The sequence below is a fragment of the Manduca sexta genome, chromosome 13 (genome assembly GCF_014839805.1).
Source record: "Manduca sexta isolate Smith_Timp_Sample1 chromosome 13, JHU_Msex_v1.0, whole genome shotgun sequence".
In the NCBI taxonomy this organism is placed as follows: domain Eukaryota; kingdom Metazoa; phylum Arthropoda; class Insecta; order Lepidoptera; family Sphingidae; genus Manduca; species Manduca sexta.
This window is the reverse complement of record NC_051127.1, coordinates 5,254,658-5,277,810: the sequence shown is the minus strand read 5'-3', so window position 1 is coordinate 5,277,810 and position 23,153 is coordinate 5,254,658. Positions and strand designations below refer to the sequence as shown.

Below are 23,153 nucleotides of genomic sequence, written 5' to 3'. Positions count from 1 at the left end.
GATATTTCTAGTAATTGCCAGGCTTTGCAAAAGCAGAAGTTTAAATTAATTGACAAATATTGTTGTTATTTTAAAAATGTTTTCTGTACAATTACTGTTGTATGATATCGAATGACGTCACGAATTAAGGCAGCATGGCGGCTAGCGTTTTCTCGTGGCAATTTATACCATAATCTATATAAATAAGAAAGAATTACCGAAATGTTTGTACGCGCATAACTTCCAAACGACTGCACTAAATGGGATAAATCTTTCTTTTATGTATTCGTTGCTGTCAGGAGAAGGTTTGTATGGAAGAAAAAATAAAGAAAGTTGAGCGAAATATTAATAAATTTAAGAAAACTTAAAGAAAATATTAATTTTACACAATTGCGAGTTGTTTGAAATAACTGTCAGCGATTGACAGAATGCGCGCTGTAAATTCATAGTTAAGACGGGACAACGTCTGTCGGGTCAACTTGTATTATATAAATAGAGATTTATGGCATTCATTGATTTCTCAAAATTAAAATAAAATTCTAATGGCTTATTCAAATCTAAAGTTCAAAATAAGACACATTTAAAAAAATGGTAAAATAGCAATTATTATAATTACATACCTTCATTGCTTTGTCCAATTCTCATTGAACTTTAAAACCTTTCAATAAATCATTTCGCTTTGTTAGAACTTGGTACTTGCGTGTAGGTCACTGTGCATCATTACCGAAAATTACTGAGTGGCGCAATTATTATGCTTATTTATATAAAAATTATATGTGACATCTTCCATTAAATTACGTCCAATTGGATTTCTACTTTAGAAATCTCAGAATAAAAGGAAAATGCAGCAAATTACAAGACTCTTCTTGTATTATATCTGCACTCAAACATTTTTTTTTCTTTAATGATTCTCATAATTTTTATCATATATTTCACTTCTCGTACCTATTATTAGTCTATAATATCTCATAATTAGAGTGTTAGAGGGGGGTAAGGTCTACTATTTGATATATACCTTAGCCCCCGCACTCCCTAGCTTTGTGTTGCTGTCGGAAGCAGGCAACAGTGATTTATAGGTAACGGTCATTGTTCAGTACCCAATCTGATTTAGTGTCTGTACCCAGGTTTACAAAACCATTAACTATGTAGGAGTCTTTCTTGAAGATCTTAATTTTACAACAATCTCAACACTGAATGCAGGGACCGCAAAAGATTTGGTCGTGTTGCCTTTTTGATTCACTTTGTTTATAAAAATATTTTACGAGAGTAAATGTGTAAAGTTGTGTTTATTTAAAAATTAAATGGGGAGAGACAGCACAACCAATCTTTGAATTTGTGTATAACTTATTAATATTAATATTTTTGGATAAATTTACGGTTTCGTGTAGCAAATGCTGTTTGAAGCCGCAAGTCCAACATCGTCTATCGTCCATTAAACCAATGTGGGTTCATTTTCCCGAACGTCCAGCAAAAGGGAATAAATTATTTGAGAACATTGTGTTAAATTCAAATTTCTATCAACTAGTTCGTATTTTTTCTGCAAAATTGCACACATCATGCACATCTCTGTACAATTTCAGGTTATTTACTTTGGTCATATTTAATCCGACGGTAGGTTTGTACACAATGGGACGCGGCCTCGCCACCGATTGTACATGTTATTAGCTCACAGATAATTCTAGCTTAACGTTGGTGAATTGGCTACATCAATGATTCAGTCAACAGCGCTGATTGTTTTATTCTGGCGCGGTGATGGAACTATAATTGAGGGTAGATTTATAGTCTAAGTATACATAATTTAAGTAACAACGATGTGTGTAGCAGATAGGATGATCCAGTTCATGAATCAAGCCACTTCGACAATTTTTTGCAGTGTATGTTGGATTGTGGCTAGGCAGTTAATAAAGTAACTAATTGTCACTCAAAGAATTATCAGCCGCCAACCACCCCAAAGTCTCCTTTTCTGTCTGTGTAATATTGACTTTCTCAAAATGTACAGAACGGATTTTTATGAAATTTGGTGTGGAGATAGTTTAAAACCCTGGGAAAGTTATAGGCTACTTCCTATCCCGGGAAAATATATACTGGGACCTTTATCCCGGAAAACTCCTTCACGCGGGGGAAGCCGCGAGTAACAGCTAGTTTAATATATAATTACGATTAATTTTGCCATCAATTTGTATTATCAGTGTTAAACCACGTCATATAATTTGACAGATGTAGCACACAGAGATACAGCTGACAAATTAGCGCGCCGCTCGTCAAACTGGCGTTACCTCTTTGTCGCGGTAATTAACGTTCAGGGTTGGGACATATATGGTTGACTATGAGTAGCTCCCGACTCCGCTCGCATAAAAGTTGTATAAGTTCCATAGTCCATTATGTACTTTTCCTGTCTATTAATTTAGAATTTGGTTTATCATTGTTGCAGATCATTTAACGAGATAGCGTCTTTTTTGAGACGGGTGAAAACGCTAGCAACCTGTCTATAAAAGACACTTTTTAGTGTGTAAACAAAAATTACAACTCTACTTCTTCCCGTCTCTAATTGTCCGGTATACTTCTCATTTCTCCAAATTAATTTACTTTTCCGCTTTTTCTTCTTTAAACGTAAGAAAATAATATAAATATACCTAATAGTGTTTCTACTCAATGTCAGCCCAGAGTCTGGAATTTGTGCCCATATAGCTATAGACTCGCCCCCTATCACATCATGGGACTGAGTACATACGGCGGAAAGTGGGTGCAACAGTTGCGCCTCTACTTACCTTTTCGGGAATAAAAGGCACGCGTGTGTGTCTGAAGAAAGAATTTGTTCACTTCTTCTGTTCAACTTAACTACTCCGAATATCATCCAGATATCTCAGAAGAATCCTAATTAAATAACTTTTCTTATAAATACTCTTATGTATAAAAAGGCCCGCGTTTATACTGTTCATGGTTTGAACCAGTTCGACAAAGTACTTTTATGTATTGAAAATAAAAGAATTTAACGGATTTTTTCGCGGTTTTTCTTTTATTATTATTTTCTCCCGACGTTTCGAAGACTTTGAAAAAAATCCGTTAAATACTTTTATTTTCAATGTCTAACATTCGCGTAAACATAAGATATCATTATACTTCTATGTAGTTATGTTTTTTCTCATCACATGATATTAAACGACATTATAAAAACTATAATTTAGGTAGTTATTAAGTAGGGAAGTTTTATTGTGCTGTTCAAATTTTCCGTGTCATGCTTTATAACTTAGCAGCCAACAAAAATATTTCAGAGCGCGCTAACGCGCAAAAGTTAACCAACAGAGTAGTTCGTAAACTTACGTGGGCAAGTATGGTAAAGTCTAGTCATCTCACTGATAGTGGGGCTCGTGCCCACCAGTGGGACACCAGATAGTGTATTAATACAGCACTTTTAATACTGCCTCGGTTCATATGATTGCGTACGCGGTATGACTGCCTTTCTGTAGCTCTGGGTTCGAATCCTGGGTCGGACAAAGCTGTTCTACTCTATATGAGCCCGGACTCTCAAAATTGTACCCGAGATGGCGATAGGCTCGTCCTCTATCACATGGGATGGAACAAAAAACACACACACATCAGGCATTTATTTCCGAAGGGGTATGCAGAGGCGCAACTAGGGCACCCACTTTTCGCCAAGTGTGTTCTGTACGAGGATGTGACGGGGCGAGCCTATCGTTTAAAAACGCTTGGTGAAAGGTGGGTGCCCTGGTCGCACGTCTCTGGTATATGTATGCAATAATATTATAATAATTAGAAACAAGAACTTATGCTTTAATACTTTTTTTATCCCCAAACATTTCAGCAATACATAGGGTATTAGAAAATCGGCCCAGCATTTACCCAGCCATTTGTAGCAAGAAACCGACAATCTCTCTGCAACATACCGTGTCGTTTATTTAAAATATCTAACGGAAGGAATATTCAAGTTTATGGGACCTTCATCGGACCACTTGATGGTTTTCTTAATGCTTTTCATATCCTGGTTTTTATTCATGAAATAGCCAGTTTAGTTATTTAGGTGGACGTGAAGATTGGCGAGACTGCTGTTTAATGGGTGTTTAATAAACATTAATCATTGAATGTTATCCAATTACGCGAAGTTCAAAACAAAATATTGATATAGGGTGAATATTCAAGTGACCTAATCAGCCAATACTCCAGTGTCTGCCTATTCCTTAAAAATACCTTCTTTTACCTAACATCTTATGTCTCAAGATGGCGAGGGCAGTGGAATACCAAACAATACTTTGTAATTCAAGGTGTTGGATGGTGTTTCTACTCTTTATGGGCGGTCGTATCGCTTACCATTAGCAAGTAAAAAAAAATTTACAAACATCCAAAGATTTATTTTTTGCATTTATTATAATTATAGTAAGATGTCAGATTTTAATTACGAGTAATAATAGTAAATTTGCATATGGAGGGTAATCCCTATAGCTACTAAGTTAATTCTGACAATTCTTTCATTATAAGAAGCTAGGGTGTATTTTACCTTGAGTGCTAGGCAACTCGGATTTTTGCACGGGATGAGTCGCAGTCAAAAGCTATTTCAGTATATTTCCATTTAAGAATACTAAACATCAACTAAATAAATCAAGTGATTACGAAATATAATTAAAACACCTCATCTACGTGTGTGCAAATGTAAACAATACGATCGTTGGTAATGTCACGGTCTCTTCGACGCGTAATCTGTTGAGCGAGAGCCAACGTGCCTTCACATTGATGACCAAGAGATAGCATTACTTCACGACTTTGTAAAAAAAAAGTAAAGTGTAAAGGGTGGGTAGCGTTTATGCATTTTCTAATGCAGTAACGATATATTGGTATGTTGTTTTTATTATTTCCTCTCTTAAATATTTGTAGGTAATGTAAAGGAGAATGCCCATTTTTGTATGAGAGTTGGGCTACGCTTGCGTCTGTACAAAACCTTCACAAAACTATGGGGAATATATCCTAATTTTTATACAAATTGAAAACAATTAGATATTCGATGGGAGTTCGGAGGAATTCAGAATTTTTATAGCGCGGTTATTTTGAGGTTAAGTATGGACTGCAATAATGTAAGGTAGAAAGTACCTATGTGCCTGATTAAGTTAAATATTGCAGTACCTACTAGTTATTGCTATAAGCGATTAGTGGACGGTCTTTTCACCTGGCTTTAATCATCCTCATAAGCAACTGATAGGTACTAAAATATCTGATAAGACGAAACTCCAATAAAACTTCTAACATAGAATGGCGGAATATTAGTTTTTTCACGGAGCATACATATGTTACCTGACCTTTTGTGTATATGTTTTTCTGACTTACGACTTATTCTATTACATGGATTACCTAATCTTTATTTCCACCTACCATTATCTCACTTCAATATGGCGTCAACACATATTGTAGAATAGATCCAGCTTAGTTTTTATTGCCGGCCTTATGCCTGACGCCAACCCTATTTGGAGGATTCCGATCCCAGGCAACTCATGTTAAAAATACCGAGATAAAATGTTGCTTGGCCTGGAAATCGAACCCAGGAACTCACTTCACAGCCTTATTAGGCTAATAGTTAATTATCATAGGGAAAGAAAAATAAAACCAGAAATACGAAATCGGATGCATATTTTTATATAGATAAAAAGAAGAATTTGATGTAGCTGCAGCACGTTTATATATACTCCTGAAGTGAGTGAATGACTTCTTGCATCGCTGGTCGGGTCATGTCATGTTGTTGTCTGTGAACCTCTCTATTAGCTGATCTCCAGCAGGCAGCACAAACTCATTCCAGCCTTGAAACCTAAAATATAATGTAGAAGTTGAGTAAACATGTTCAGATTATTATTATTGTTAAACTGTTTTCTTTAACTTTGGCAAAATATTTCTCACATTGTGGCTATGTTAATAATAATCTACATAACTTACAAACTGGACAGCTCGTCCAAGGAATATACTTATCTTTGCTGTGGCGCCGCAAAGGTGCAGTCCATACACCGCCGGGATATGCCGTCTCGATTAACTGTCCTGGGTCCAGGCTCTAGACGACATTGTGTTGCTTACTAAAAGCCTTCCGTCTCAAAGTTCGAAACGCACACTATACAAGTTGTTTTTTAAAAGAGTATTTTTCGACTCAACATTAAAATACATAAGAGAAACACTCCGATCTTTAGTAAGATAAAATATATTAAAATATTTTAATGATTTAACATTCAAACAAATCTGTAGTGCCAAATGTCATTAATTTCAGTTGCCAGTGGAATAAAAATCTGTACCCATATATTCATTAATTAAAAATAAAATCCAGACATGTTTTAGCCGACTATTGTATTTCTGTCAATGCAAGTACAAGTCGCTATTTGTTTGTTTTTGGAACAATTAATATTTTCTCTTTTTTTACCCGCTATTTGGAGTTTGGTCATAATTATTAAGTAAAATATATTATTTTATAGCAATATATTTGAGATGAATAATATATTTAATACATATATTATAGATTCAAGTACGGCCACATTTATTGTACATAATATTTACTTTTTTATTCCATTTAAAAAGGGAATTTGTTATGAATTGGTATCAATTCGCCATATTAGCAGTACATTATCCGGTGTTTCATTTGCAACAATTAAACAACTTTTTTTTTCATATCTTTTAAACCCCCATTCGCTTATGACTGAAATAAATACAAATGAAGTAATAATTAAAATGATGATTTTTCGTGAATATTTGGTTAAGACGCATGACTGACGCAAAGATAGCCTGGTTTTGGGCATTGTCCTTTATCAACGCTTTCTTGAATTTTTATGTCAATATTTAAAATTTAATTTGTTTCATTCTAAATTAAATATAAGCTGCTATCAAAACTAACTTTTCAGGTATATTTACAAATGGCAGATATTTCATAATTAAAAGATTTTGGTAATACTAATATTATAATTTATAACAGACAATGGGCGACATTCGGGCGACCTTGTTGCCTTATTTATTGAAGCTAAAATATAATTGAAAATAAACAGAAATAATTTACAAATTCGTCGAGCCATTGATTATAACTCGAAGGTGAGTGTGCGTTATAACATAAAGACAAATATTAGATTACATGTTAGAGTGAGATTTGGTAATAGGTTAAGGCCACGAGCGAGTGTTATGAATACTTAACGAACTACTTATGAATTAGTAGTGGTTTAAGCTATCTTTACATATAGTTAATATTGTAACGGGCCGATGTCTGTTATAGAAGGAAAACTTTCGGGTCTTTTAGAACCAACAGAAGCCAAAACAACAGTTTTTTTAAATATTTGTCTGTCTGTTTGTTTGAACACGCATCACACAAAAACTATCATATAGAATTGAATGCAGTTTTCATCTATGTATTGCTAGAAGTGTAACTTAAATATAGCCATACTTTTATCCCGGGAAAACATAAAGCTGTCCTTTTATCCCGGAAAAGCTTTATGCGGGTGAAACCGTAAGCTAAATCTAATAAGTAATAATTTCAACACTTTACTGTTATAATTATTGCATATTAACAATTTACAAGAGTTGGCCTTAACAATAAGGAACCGATGCTATAAATTCGCCCAATCTTCTCACTGATTCAAAATCTATGCAATTGACCTCAACACAAACCTTGTATCTTAGTCTGAAGCCGGAAGTAAGTATATGTTTGGATGTTAGGTAGTATTTACTTATTTATCATTATTTATTTTACGAGGTGATTATAAGATCTGTCTAATCATGGTAAACGAGGGCCAGATACAAACAAATTGTTCCTCACCTCTCGTCCCAGTGTTAAACGAATAGTAGCGGCCTTAATCGATTTGAGGACCCGGGTCGAAGCAAAGAAGGTCCTTTGGGTCCAAGGATCCACGGGCCTCGAAGGTAACTATGCCACATACTATCTACATAACGTTTTTTATATGTAAACGGTAACAAGACCCAACTGCATCTGATAAGTGGATTGAGATCCAATAGAATGTCCACTGACGAGAGATTATCCCTCGGCAGTCGACACAGTCGGCCTGTTGGAACCGGATATACACACCTACCTTTTAAATTCTCGTATTTTTATCGTCGTAAGATCTCCTGAGACTGGATCTAGACAATGAAGGCTAGCCTTTGTGATACAGATGTCACTTTAGATATAATTGTATTGTTTGTATTTTAAACGAGGTTAGAAAAAGTAATTTTTGATTGGAATGTTCCTGTCACTTAGAACAAAGGTTAGGTTAGTTATGAAATATGTTTTTTAAGTAACTAAAGTTAATTGTAGACACCAGGTCGTTTCACAGAAGGTCCGCCAAACTGCACCGACATATTGTGATTCAATTATAAATGTATTAGAAATAAGAAATTAATGTATTACTATTTTTTTATACGAGCATGCTAAAGTTACGCCACTACACCTGTCGACTGACGCGATTACCCATCGACAGTCGAAACAATTATGCCGGCTTGTGGGAACCTGATATACACAGCGTAATCCCGGAACGCTACACACTTACGTGGCCCACTATGGCGGGGTTTTAACACCTTGTGTGCGAGTCGCTATCCGGGCGGATATAGAATATATCCTATCATCAGCAAAATTATGAATGGAGGACATACCTTATTTAAATAAATAAATAGCAAGAACATAGTAACCTGTATAATTTTGATTCACATTAGTACGCTTTCACAAACACATCAGTCTATGCCAAAGATTATTTTAAGATGAATGGATGTTGTCATCTAAATGTGTTAAAGACCCTCTATTAAATTTGTTAGGATCAATTATTAGAATATCTACATAATATATCTAAGCATAAAATATTTTATGTTTTGGCTAAATGATGAAGTCGAGATTTTTCTGCATTTTGTAGGTGAAGGAAAACTCGTTGTTATTTATGCGTTATCATAATTTGCCTCGCGTGGATATCGGTTTTTGTATGGTTCGAAGAATCTATCGTGACAGATTAATTTAATGTTCCATAAAACGACGTTCATTTTCATTGTTTTTTCTACTATTCAATGACATTAGCATGTCCCTCGCTTGTTGATAAGCGACACGATTACCCATAAACAATGGTTTAGTTTTGAATCACAGTGCACGAGGCAGGGCACCGCACTCGTTAGGTAGAGAATATCCTTTTAAAGATAATATTTCACCATGTACATACAAGCAAGTTATATAAAGAAACTAGCTTTTGCCCGCGGCTCCGCCCGCGTTATAAAGTTTTTCAGGCTAAAGTTTTCCGTTATAAAAGTAGTAGTTTCCCGGGAGCCTCTCAAACTGTCTCCATACCAAATTTCATCTTAATACGTTGGGTAGTTTTTGAGTTTAACACGTTCAGGCAGACAGATGCAGCGGGGGACTTTTGTTTTTATAATATATTTTTTAGAACTTTTTAAGAGGAATAATCCCGTCATACATCATTGTTGCATAACTTTAATCGTTTACGCAGCGCACGCAACGGAAGCTCTCAAAACTAATAATTTTTCCCCGTTTTTGCAACATGTTTCATTACTGCTCCGCTCCGATTGGTCATAGCGTGATGATATATAGCCTATAGCACTCCAGGAACAAAGGGCTATCCAACACAAAAAGATTTTTTCAGTTCAAACACGGTAGTTCCTGAGATTAGCCATTACTGCTCCGCTCCTATTAGTCATAGCGTGATGATATATAGCCTATAGCACTCCAGGAACAAAGTGCTATCCAACACAAAAATATTTTTTTCAGTTCGATCTGATAGTTCCTGAGATTAGCCATTACTGCTCCGCTCCTATTGGTCATAGCGTGATGATATATAGCCTATAGCACTACACTAATAAAGAGCTATCCAACACAAAAAGAATTTTTCAGTTCGAACCGGTAGTTCCTGAGATTAGTCATTACTGCTCCGCTCCTATTGGTCATAGCGTGATGATATATAGCCTATAGCACTACACTAATAAAGAGCTATCCAACACAAAAAGAATTTTTCAGTTCGAACCGGTAGTTCCTGAGATTAGTCATTACTGCTCCGCTCCTATTGGTCATAGCGTGATGATATATAGCCTATAGCACTCCACGAACAGAGGGCTATCCAACACAAAAAGAATTTTTCAGTTTGGACCGGTAGTTCCTGAGATTAGCCATTACTGCCCCGCTCCTATTGGGTATAGCGTGATGATATATAGCCTATAGCACTCCACGAACAAAGGGCTATCCAACGCAAAAAGAATTTTTCAATTTGGACTGGTAGTTCCTGAGATTAGCGCGTTCAAACAAACAAACAAACAAACTCTTCAGCTTTATATAATAGTATAGATTTAGTAAAACACTTTGTCAATCCGACGTTGTAGTACTACTTAGTTCTATTGGTCGGATTGTAGTATCCACCATGAAAGGTACATTAAAAATTAATAAGTAAGTTAAAAAGAACAACACTACAGTTTCTTAACCGTCGTTCTTTGGTAGAAACTGTTTTCTGAACTGGTGGTAGAGTACAAATTGGCTTAATTTTATGGATTTAAGATATATTATTGCATTATTTGGTGGTCTTTATGGTTTATCATATTTTTAAGAGTAATTTTATTTTTATTTTTATACCTAAACATTCTTTCTTTCTTTTAAAATTGTACCAGCAATAAATATATCTTTATTTCTTTCTGTCAAATGATGAGAAAAGATAACTTTATGCAGTTTGCCTTCCTGCCATTGGTTATTTAAGGAAACGTTCTTTAGACTACGCCTCATTGTTTTTATTGGTAACATTTCAGTGACGTTAGTTAACGCTATGCAATTGTTATTCTTATTATGAAATTCTTTCTTATTCTGCCGTTTTTTTTTTAAAGAACTTAACTAAACATATCAAGGTTTGTTACAATTTTAAATGAAGTAAGTAATAAACATATAAACTAGATGTACAAAAATATTACAAATCCAAATTCTCGATGTGTCTCTTCAAACAATTTCAAAAGCAGTCGATAGCGACGACCTCTAGGCGGCGACCACTTCCCTCAAGAGCTTGTAGACGGCGTGAGACGCGGAACTAATAACATTACATCGCCTTGCGAAGAAGCGAGGCCAGTACCTACGTTGCAGACTTATAAATATTGCTAAATTATTCTAGTAGTTAGTAAGTTAGTTACAAACATACCCACTATCCTAAAACCATTGTTTTAGGATTGTGGGTATATTTGTAAGGGGCGATTACTAGTAGTACTTAACATACGCTACACTTTCGTTGCCAATACCAGGAAAAGATTGAATCGTTAACAAAATTTTTATGGACATAATCATATAGCTGCTTCAAACATAATAGATATCAAAGAGCAAAAATTATAAATTTCCTGAACATAAAAATAGCGTGTCGCACTAACTATATGTTTAACGCCCACATGAAACATAAATGTCAGGTTCATATCCGAGGCCGAGTCTAGAATACAATATTATACCTATTTACTACCACAATAACACATACATCACGAATTTATCCCTGAAGGGGTAGGCAGAGGGGCAACCAGAGCACCTACTTTTCGCCATATGTGTTCCAGAAACAAAAATTTCACACTCCGGACTGATACTGAGTAGAAGAATTTGGATTCTTCTACTTCTACTCCGGGTCGGACAAACAGGTATTAGTATCACAGGTATAGTGTTTACACGGGATTCAAATTCAGGTCCTCAGAGTGGTGTCGTACGACGCATGCAACATAACTGCGCCACTGAGGCAGTCTGTGCTACTTCTGTACATAGAATGTATCCAAAGATTGGAAGAGATTACTATTTGTGCTATTTTATAAGGCGCGAGATATTTGAAGGCCTAAAAACCTTTCCCTAATCCCTTTTGGCCTTCAGCACATTCTTTGGTATTGTGGATGATTATAGGCAGTGGTAACTTACCATCAGTTCACTTACTTGCTGCCAACGAGCTTTGCTTATCCTATGCGTCATTCACTCTGTGTTCTGTAAAATGTAAATAGGTTTTCCCATGAATCATCTCTAAATATAGGTTTTATATTTGATATAAAATGCATGATTGCGTGCTTTGTTTACATGCATCTATGGTAATATTAAATTAGTTTCAAAATTATAGAAAAGTGACCAATTTTGCTAGAAATTGCCATATTTATTCTATAAGACTGGTTGCAGATGGATGGTTCCTTCAGTTTATTTCCAAAATGCACTCGAGTGTTGTTATTTTCATGGTAATTTTGTCTCACGCACTGAGCAGTCCTATAGTAAGTACTGATTGAGTTCTTAGTTTATCTTTTATCAGATGATGCTCGGCTTTTTTTTGGCAAAACTTTGAATTACTCATTTGCGGTTTATTTCATAGTGATGGATTTTGAGAATAATAGAAGTTCGCAATATTTATTAGCGTACTTCTTTATTCTTTTAGCACATACGGTTTATAATAACAGATTGTAGGTATATTTACGAACTTGACATTTCCTTTTACCATGCAGCTAAAATGGCTTTCAAATCACATGGATTCTTAATAGTTTCTGAATTCTAAGTTAAATTTATTTCCAGTCCTAATTAGATTCAAATCTTTTCCAGTACTATGTATATTCTAAGTTAATTTTATTTTCAGCCCTATTTCGACTCAGATCCTCTATCCCCACTCACGGTGGTATCTGACCTAAACTCGCGTCTGGTGTCGCACTCCAAGCGGCTGCAAGGTCAGGATGCTCGGTTGCCTTTGCCCACGCCCCAGGACTTGGAAGCCATCAAGAAAGTCGCTCAGATCCTCGTAACCTTGGGACAACAGGTATTAGGGTAGGAAATATTATGTTGAAAACGATAGGTCCTATTATATTATATTTTACAAAGACGAGAGTAAAGGGGGATACGTGATGGTATAATTATTCTGAAGCCAAACTCGCAAGTAGATATTATAAAAATATAACATTAGTTTCTTCGGAAGTGTAGGTCCAATACGAAAATAAAAAGTAACCTATATAATATATCTTAAGACTCCACTACTACTTCAAATTTCAAAACTGGTTCAGCTGTTTGTCATTTATATTACAGAAGAATAGATCTATACTACGAAAGATACTGAAATTTTATAGACAAGTTTGCTATGCAATATGTTGAAAATAGTAAGTATGAGAAAAATTTACGGAAAAATAGATTCAGAAGCACTTTTGTACTCAGGCACCTGGCAAACTATCAACGCTTCCAGAACTGTCTGCCAAATTCAAACCATTTTACTTCCTATAGAGCACAATATTCCGGAGTAAGAGCTGTTATACAACCTAACGATAATTCTTCAATGTTATTTCCCAAAAGTTACTTTGGGCTACCCTCTATCATTATCTTTAAAGTAGGGTTACTTCTCAATGACTAAATTACCTACAAAGAATCTGTTTATATCATGATTTAGCCAGACAAACTAGAATTTCCCCTGATGATAAATTATAGCCCAACCAGGTTCACTAATAGTAATTTTTGTTATCAGCTATCAGTGAACCATTAATTTTTAACTGAACTAAGGGCTTATACGTACTACAAGTACGGCCATTAAGAAAAATTTCAATGGATTATTTTTCAGGTCATACCAGCAATAATAGGCGAGCCCCAGACAAGCACGCCGACAATGGTGATAGATGCGTCCAATGATCCCGTCAACGAGAAGACAGCTTTAAACAACATAATGACTACCATATAACTTAACCAGGATGTTTTAAGTTTTAATGTAAATAGAGCTTTGCGAAATTATTTGACATTAATCGAATAGTGTAGCAATGTTATCGTATGATCCCAGGTTCTATATCGTTATTCGAATAAAGAAATGAACAATCACATTTTGGAATTAAAATAAGTTGGGTGAACAGTAAAGTTGCTACACTTCTATATTTACGGATGCAAACGAGATTTAATGCTACGTTAAAATGGCTGGGATGTAATACTATAGAAGTTATACCATGCGTAGAATTTGGCAGAAAACCAACCACTTCTTCTAACCTTGTTTCTTTCCCTAAATTGACAAAGTTACACTCGATTCACGTATTCCGAACGTTGTTTAATGTTGCTGTCGTTTTAAGATAGTGATCCATAGCCTGTTACCCACTGTTATTAATTAAAGTGACTAAGGTTTCATGAAGCTCTGTTTATTAATTATTTACTGAATATTATGGCTATCTGCTTCAACGATGATTCAAGATAGATATTAAACTCCAGAATTAAGGCTCATTAGATGTGACTTTTATATGTTAGGATCAGATAATTATTTTATAGTGTGTGGGAAATATAAATAAATATAATGGTTGCAATTTAATTTTTTTTTATTCGTGCCTCTCCTTATGACTTTACCTTTAGTAAGTATTTGAAAATAGTACTTATCATACACCAAGTAGATATGATTATTATGACTAAGTACGGTTACCTGGTTTTTAAATGCATAGAAGAAAATAAATATAAAAAAAAGCTTAAAAGTAAAAAACCCCAATCTAGTGAAAGAGAAGTAGAATTCAATGGTGTAAACTTACTCTGTCACCTTGTTAATAAAAGTAACTTAATCATAATAAGATGTTAGAAGCATGCTTAAAAACAATAATCAACCTTTGTTCCTAGATGGCGGCACTAACAAAATTTCGTAAAGGTCAAGTGCAAGTTTGTTCAACTCAAACGATCGAAGCCAGAGCCTTGACACGGATCTCGGTTTTGTTAAGAGTTATTACGCATTAATTCGATAAACATTAATGACATAGGATGTGAGTAATGACTAGAGTGCAGACTGCGGGCGGAACTTAGAAGGATGCTTGACCCTGGATTAATGGCTAAAGATTTGTAGACATCTTTATTTGGATTTGGCCTTGATTTTAATTTGTCTTATATTTATATCAATACTAGCTTTTGTCCGCTATTCAACCCACGTGCGAACATTTGCGTGATAAAAGTCTTAGCATGTAGTTTTCCGAGATAAAAATTAGCCAATGTGCTATTCCCAATCATAATCTATCTCCGAGACAAATTTCAATCAGATTCGTTCAGCTATTTTGGCTTGAATAAGAAACGTCCTTGCACAATTTCGCATTCACGATAATAGTAAAATAAATATTAGTAACTTATTTTTGCTTGTAGCTCCGCCGGGATCAAGTGCGGTTCCTGTATGATTATCACTTGCTGGAACAAAAAGACCCACAAGAACTGGGGATATAGGGATTAGATTAATTAATTGCTTGCGCTTAGAATTCAAATTGATTTAACGAGCAGTTTATTTAAAAGAGAATTGAAAAAAATGCGGAAAAGTAATTATGATTTAAATTACTTATTTATTATTGCTCTTAACATAGTTTTAATTAGAAGTTTTTTTAAGAGAAAAAAAATATTTTGCCAAATAATTAATAGCTGCAATTAATTTAATTTTAAATAAAAAATAATATTGCTTTAACAATGAGTTTTATTTGAATATTTTATACATTAAAATAATTTTGTTCGTTTGTTTTTGCTTTCGGTGTATGTAAACGCCTTTAAAGTATCGTCAGGCAATATCAGGTTACTACTGATATTGCTTCGGACCGCTCTCAACTTCTCGTACTTATTGCTTTTTACAGTCGGTGAAATATTCTGGTTTTTATGAAGTAAATATGGACCATTCAAAAGATGTTAATAATTATAACCTAAATTGTGGCATAAGTACTTACACATTGATAGCCGTTTTTAAACTCATTTCGATTAAATAATAAAATAAAAACTTAGCAACAGTGACATCTATCTTGTCTCACATAAACTAAATTTACTCATATTAATATACAGAGGCTGTAATAATAATAGTGTAGGTATCTTAAAACTCATAAATTATTATAGAAAAAAACGTGAATGTAAGCGGCACTTTCGCGTTTCCGTTTTACTGATAACATTGACAGTTCAAGAAATTAGTTCCATATTTTATCATAACATATAATAATGTAATTATAATGTCAGTTCTCTATTACATAATAATGACCCGTTGCTGGGCACGGGAATCTTTTACTATTGAGAGGGATTAGGCCTTAGCCCATCACGCTTTACATAAAACTTCCTCAGAATTCTTATAGAGGGCTTATCTGGTATGCAGGTTTCCTCACGATGCAGAGAGTACACACATAACTTTAGAAAAGTCTGAGGTGCGTGCCCTTGGGTTTTGAATCTGCGGACATTCGTATCGGCAGTCCGTTTCACTTCGCCGCTTAACACATAGCAAGGTTTTATTCCTGGTCAAGTTATACTTTCGTGTTACGGTACTACCCGTGTCTAGATAAGTAGACTATTTAAACGATAAGATTCGTTCCTCATTTGCGGCATCCTGGCGCGTCGCCTGTAATGCAGCGGCCACCTGACGAAGCAGCAGTACGCCAGCTCCATGATGACCAGCACCGTCACACCCATCATCGACGCCCAATCACACGATACTATGGCTGGAACAACCATGTAGGTTTCAAAGACCGGTACGATTGTGTAGACCGGCGTAACTATTTCTCATCAGTGGATATACTATTTGAATCCTACTTCAATTACCATCAGGCGCAATTTAGTAGAAGGCTGTGGTCTTCCCCGTATAAAAAAGCCATAGCTCAGTTATAAGTATTATATAAATGATATTATGACAAATTTCCTCGATTCCATTATAGTATGGAAAAGAATTGGTGGTAAAATGTTTAAGCCATCAATTCCTTGATATTAATTTAACATGAGATCAAGTTTTTATCTGCGAAGGATTAGACAGTAGTGCACTCACTTCTTATAAATATTTTCCAACTCGTCTAAAGAGTCTAATTCAGAATCCTATGGTCTACAGCTTAAACACCGCGATGAATAAATCAAAGTGACATATTTTGCTAGTGGCAGAATATTTGTATTGGTCGGGATAGCAACCACCTTACGCAGGGTTTTAAACCCGTCACAGTGATCACGTAGGAGTGCAAGTGATCCGAGATCAGCCTGTGTAGATATATCTCGTTTCAAAAAAGCAAATTGTGTCGACAGACAAGGGGTTACTATCCCTCGTCACTCAACAATTTATCTGGACCGCACTCCACTTACCTTCGGTGCAGTGTGGTTACCTTGTCGTGTCTCTATAAGACAAGGATAGTGCGAGTGGGAGTACAAACCTACTGCCTCGAACCAGCGCAGGTACCCCTCTACCAGGTAATGCTTGTGCCGTCGCTGCGTCGTGTAGAATATGCGCACCACGGTCGCATCCTCCAAAGTCATGCCCTTCCTGTCATTTACACAACCACCTCGCAATTACCTGAGACGATGATCTCAAGAAATAAATTCCTATTAATACGATACCGGTATTAACTCTCAACTCGAACTAATTTTTGACAGCAAGGTTTTTGAATGTATACTTATTCTCCAGTCAAGTAGAACTTGTATTTAAGGCATAATATTCATCTATCATACCTCCTCACGAATATTGAGCTGCTGCATGTCTGGCATTATCTTTAATTCACCTAAGAGTACTCAAACTGTGGTTTTATATATACTTGCTATATGTAATTTTTACTTTCTAGAGCACATGTTTTGGGTTATAATTATAGTCCAGGAATTATTTTTCATGTCATAATATGTTGCATAAATGATAGTAACCTGTTTTGTGTTTAATAAAGAAATAAATAAAAATAAATAAATTGAGATGGTATTACGGCAACTCACGTGACGCGTTGTCTAAACACCTTAGGCCGGTTCTTATAGTGTGCGTAGGCCACTTTCCCGGTGTACACGAGCCGCGCACAGTCTGGCATGCAGTGCAAGCAGTCGAGCGCGTCCTGCAGCTCCTCGCCCAGTGCGGGAGACAGCTGCGCCGAGTGCTCGCCCGGGTAGTAATACATGAACTTCTCTACAAAGTACAGCAAGGGAAGAGATCGGCGTTAAAAGATTTAAAAATTAACGTCAACGAGGGTAAGATGATTATCATTGTATTATCAGAACCATCCTCCCTAATTAGATACCAAAGAGAGGAAAAAAATGAAGGAGGAAAAGAAATCAGAAAAGACATTATAAACCTCTAAACATTTCTGTGAAATTATCAAGTTTATATAAATTGTATATTTTGTGCTTATGTATGTCCAAATAAGACGAAAAGTAAAGTAACCGCAAAACACATGTAACCCAATTGACAACGAACATTGACTAACGAAATTCTGTGAAACGTCCGCATGAATGACGTCAAACTCACCAATCACGATTGTGCTTACGACTGGTGCCACTATCAGTACCTTTGTGCTTGTTGAGGCAGGTGAAGTGGTCCGGGGTGCAGTAGGGCGCGCGGGTCGGGCCCTCCGGCAACGTGTACGGTGCGCATGCGCATAGCGCCGCCTCCAGCTGCCGCCGGCATTGCGCCAGGCACCACGCGTAGCTGCTTTGCCAAGACTTGGGGCCGTGTCGTTTGCGAAGACGACAGCCACGCTGGTGGATTGGTTGAAAATATATGCAGTAATGGATATTGACCCTGGCGGGAATAGTTACGTGGAACTGGACAGTACAGTAAATTTCACAAATGGAATTAAATAACATACTTTGAAGATGACCTCGACAATTATTATGCAATGTTATACATAATACTAGATCGGATGTCTAATCATAATTATTTTCTTAATATTTAATGAAGCAACATAGATTTTGAACACGAAATAAAAAACGTGTTACAACGAAAGGCAACAGCAAGTTGCTCCTCAGTTTTCAGTACTACAAAAATACATCGTGGTTCCACACTTTATAATGTTGAAAGATAAGTTTTCACCCATTGTTCGTTGTAGTGTTTGAGCGTGTGCGAGGGCTGATCGGCGCGCACCCTGATGGCGAGGAACATGCTGGTGTTGTACTCCACGAGATAGGAGCGTACGCCGCACGCCCCTGCATCAGCGGGAACTCGCTGCCGTCGAACACCAGGATCTAGTTGTGTAACATGATTGCTGGCATTTCAATTTGGAATACTAATGTTTTTTTTCTTATTTCACACAACCGTTACTACTAGACATAGCTTCTTAAAAATCTGCTCAGACATGTCGACTCATTGTCAATTCTAGGTAGTTATAAGTAAACTTTGGTTATAATTATCTTTAAACAAATAATCCATAAATAATTACCCACGGAGTATATATTTTTTTAACAAAATTGTGGTAATGCTTACGAAATACAAATACAATAGATTTCTTGTTGCGTAGGTACTCCTTTATCAGCCAATGAATTAGACTGTATGCCTCATATATTTTAACACCACTACCACAGTTGCTCGGTAATACAAATCTACTATTGGATCATACCTCGTAGCCAATGGCAGCTCGTCTCGAGTAAATGAAGTCTTCCCTTTTATTCTGCACGAGGAACGTAAGTCCGAAGTCCTGTCCGACCATGTCCAGTATTTTGGGAGGAGTGTTTATATCCTCTGGTCTATGGAATTCATTATTTCTATATTTCATACCTTCCAGATTACAAAAGTCTATTAATCTTTACGTCTTGTGGACTTTACAACGAATCTTTTTATCAGGAATTGACCTAATAAGTGTCTGGTCCCTATTTATTATTTTCATTTCGTTCGATGTAAGCTAAAGAAAAATGTATTAAAGAGTTATTACTAAGTTCTAGATCTGGTTAGCACAGGTTACTTATAAAGGTGTTAAGGTCTTTAAAACAATTACTATAAAATGTTGACAACATTCGACTAAGAGAGTAGAGTAACACACGAAATACTCAAGTCTTGTAATGAAGTAGAAGATACTCCGGGTAATTATATAATTTTAGGTGTAGGACAAGATGACGCAAATCCTGTTCACCTGGCCATAGAACTAGCAACCACATTGAATAAATTTAAATATACTAATATAATCATTCTAAATGTTACACATAATCCATATCTAAATGAGTGGAAATTAAACAATCAACTCAAACAGATCTGTAATAATATCAAACATTGTAGATTTCTTTTTACTACGCAAAACACATACAAAAAATGTGTTCTCAAACATTGCCACAAAGAAAATTAATTTATTGATCGATAGCGATTATGCAGATAAACATTTACCAAATATAAAAATAGTATTAAAACAAATGATTTTTGCAAAAGGGTACGATCCCGTACTATTTTTCAATACTCAAAAAGAATTTGAATTTTGAAGATTCTAATCTGCGTGACTCGAATATTACAAACATTCATAATAAAATGGACCATAGTACATTTTTCGCAAATACAAATAAAGGATACACTGAAACATCACGTTCTTTGTATAAAAGTAAATACCATGTCAACAAAAAAAGTAATGACCTCATTACGTTATTTCACCAGAATATAGCTGGTTTATTAAATAAATTAGAGCAGATAGAGATATGTGTAGAAGAGTTTCAAATAGAAAAGAGCCCGGTACAAATACTATGTTTTACCGAGACCTTTCTTCGATCTGGTGACGAGATAAATTTCCGTATACGCAATTTTAATCTAGCTAGCCATTTTCAAGAAAAACGAGAAACGTGGAGGTGTTTGTATTCTAGTGGATAAGTCTATAGAGTATAAAATTATTCCGCTATGTAATTATGTATCATCTGAAAAGTCTTTTGAATGCTGTGGTATTGATATACCATCACTTCAATGTATTGTTATTTGTATATACAGAATACCGGGATCAAATGTATCTACCTTCTTTGATAAATTGGAAACGCTCATGCATAAACTTAATTTTAAGGAAAATAGACGAATCGTTATAACTGGAGATTTGAACATAAATACATTGAGGAACGATGACACATCTTATAAATTAAAAGACTTTCTACTCTCTCATAATCTCATATCACACATAACTGAACCCACACGACAACAAACCTGCATTGATCACATTCTTAGTAGTATTAAAGGAGCTGTAGGTAAAGTACATCATCTATATTTATCTGACCACAATACTGGTCAGAGTTTATCGTTTCCTATGAAATGTGAACAAATAAAACCACTATATATGTATATTACTAGACGAGATTATGATGAAGAAAATATAGTAAAATTTCAAAATTGTATATCAAGTTTGTCATGGCAAGAGGTACTAAATGAAGCAAACTGTAATAAAGCTTATGATCTGTTCTATGAGACATTTCTACTATTTTATGATTTATGTTTTCCGGTAAAAACAATTAAAACAAGGGTAAATTTAACGACACCAAAATGGTTAACAAAAGGTATAAAGATATGTTCTATTACAAAAGAAAACTAAGATACATAAGCTATAAAGATAAAAACGATGAAACTAAATCTAATTACATAAAATACAATAAACTATTTAAAAAATGTATAACATGTTCTAAAAAGATCTTAAATAACAAATATATTTTAAATTCTACAAATAAATGTAAAGCAACTTGGGACATAATTGGCGACAAACTAAATAGTACACAAAATAATAAAAATATAAAAGAGATCATTCATAATGAACGATTAATATCGAATCCAATAGACATTGCAAATACATTCAATGATTTTTATATTACAAAACAAATAAACCTAAAATACATACTCCTAACTACAAATTAATTAACACTGTTGACTCTACTATTTTCTTAAGGCCTTGCACCGAGTATGAAATATTAAAAACTATTGTGTCGTTAAGAAAAAAAGTAAACAATTATCGTCCCATTACGCTAATTCCAGTATTCTCAAAAATATTTGAAAAAATAATGCACGCCCGTATTACCACATTCCTAAATAAACATAATATTTTAGCAAAAGAACAAAATGGATTCCAAAAAAACATGTCTACCACACTAGCGGCCTTCTCTATAATAAACACTGTGACCAAATCTCTAGATAAAAGAAAACGTGTATCAGCGGTATTTTTGATATGTCCAGTGCTTTCGATTTTGTCGACCATCAAATATTGCTGCGAAAATGTGACTTATATGGCATTAGAGGGAAGGCGTTGGAATGGATTGACAGTTACCTGAGTCATCGAAAGCAATGTGTGGAGATTACCCATGTTGACTCGAATTTAATGACTACGTCACACAGGTCCACTTATAGGAAAATAAATTCGGTGTCCCCAGGGTAGTGTTCTAGGACCCTATTGTTTTAATATATATAAATGATATTCCGAAAGCAACTAGACATAAATGTACATTATTCGCAGATGATATTTCAGTAGTAATTACACAAGATGATAATAATTTTGACTATACACAAACCTTAAATAATACAATAGAAAATATATCAAAGTGGTTAGATGATAACAACCTAACTGCTAACATAAATAAGACAAAAATAATTCAATTTAAAAATTACAATAACAAGACTAATAGTTTAAAAATAAATTATCATAACCAAGAAATTAATGAAGTAAATGAAGTAAAATTTTTAGGTATCACACTAGACGAAAACTGCAACTGGAAAGCTCATATTAAAACAACTTGTACCAAAATAAACAGATTTGTATACGGACTCAGAAAAATAAGAAAACTAGCTAGTGAAAAACTGCCTTAATGGCGTATCATGGATATGTCGGATCCATACTACGATACGGCATATTGTTATGGGGAAACTCAACAGATATAGGTAGGGTGTTCAGTAGCACAAAAAAGTGTCTCCGCAATATGCGGGGTCGCACCACTAGATTCATGCAAACCACTGTTCAGAAAATTAAAACTGCTCACTCTAACTTCAATATATATATTAGAAATTGGTATATTTGTCAAAAAACATTCTGAGTTGTTTGAAAAAGTATGTCAAAATAATAAATACACTATCAGAGATCCAACTAAGCTAAAACTAAATTCAATGTCAACCACTCTGTATAAAAGAAATACCGGTTGTATGACCATTCAAATATATAATAAAATACCGAAAACCTTACGTGAACTACCTTTTACCTTATTTATTAATAAATTAAAGAAATGGCTCATAGATAAATGTTTCTATACAATTAAAGAATTTTTGGAATGTAAAGATATATAGTAATATAATAGTAACCCCCAGATGAACATGGGTTTTATAGTTAGATATATATAATAATATTATGTATAGAAAATCATGTAATTTGTATGAGTAAACTACACCTAAGGGAATAGATATATTAATAATAGGTAATTTGCCTAACTACGTTCTCTAATTATAAGTACGTATATAATTTTGCATAAAGTTGAAAAGCTGAAAAATGATGCACCTGTAAGATATTTAACATCATAATTTATACCATGTTTTATGTAAAATAAATTGATTTGATTTGATTTGATTTGG

The 23,153-nt window shown here is 34.8% G+C and overlaps 1 protein-coding gene across 1 annotated transcript; it reads left to right on the top strand.

Moving 5' to 3' along the window:
• The first annotated feature begins 12,091 nt into the window (after positions 1 to 12,091).
• LOC115445501 lies at positions 12,092 to 14,237 on the top strand. Its single transcript, XM_030171786.2, has 3 exons — positions 12,092 to 12,192; positions 12,549 to 12,725; positions 13,512 to 14,237. Exons 1-3 carry the CDS (start codon positions 12,133 to 12,135, stop codon positions 13,626 to 13,628), a joined length of 354 nt encoding a protein of 117 aa, XP_030027646.1. The 5' UTR covers positions 12,092 to 12,132; the 3' UTR covers positions 13,629 to 14,237.
• Positions 14,238 to 23,153: the final 8,916 nt, after the last annotated feature.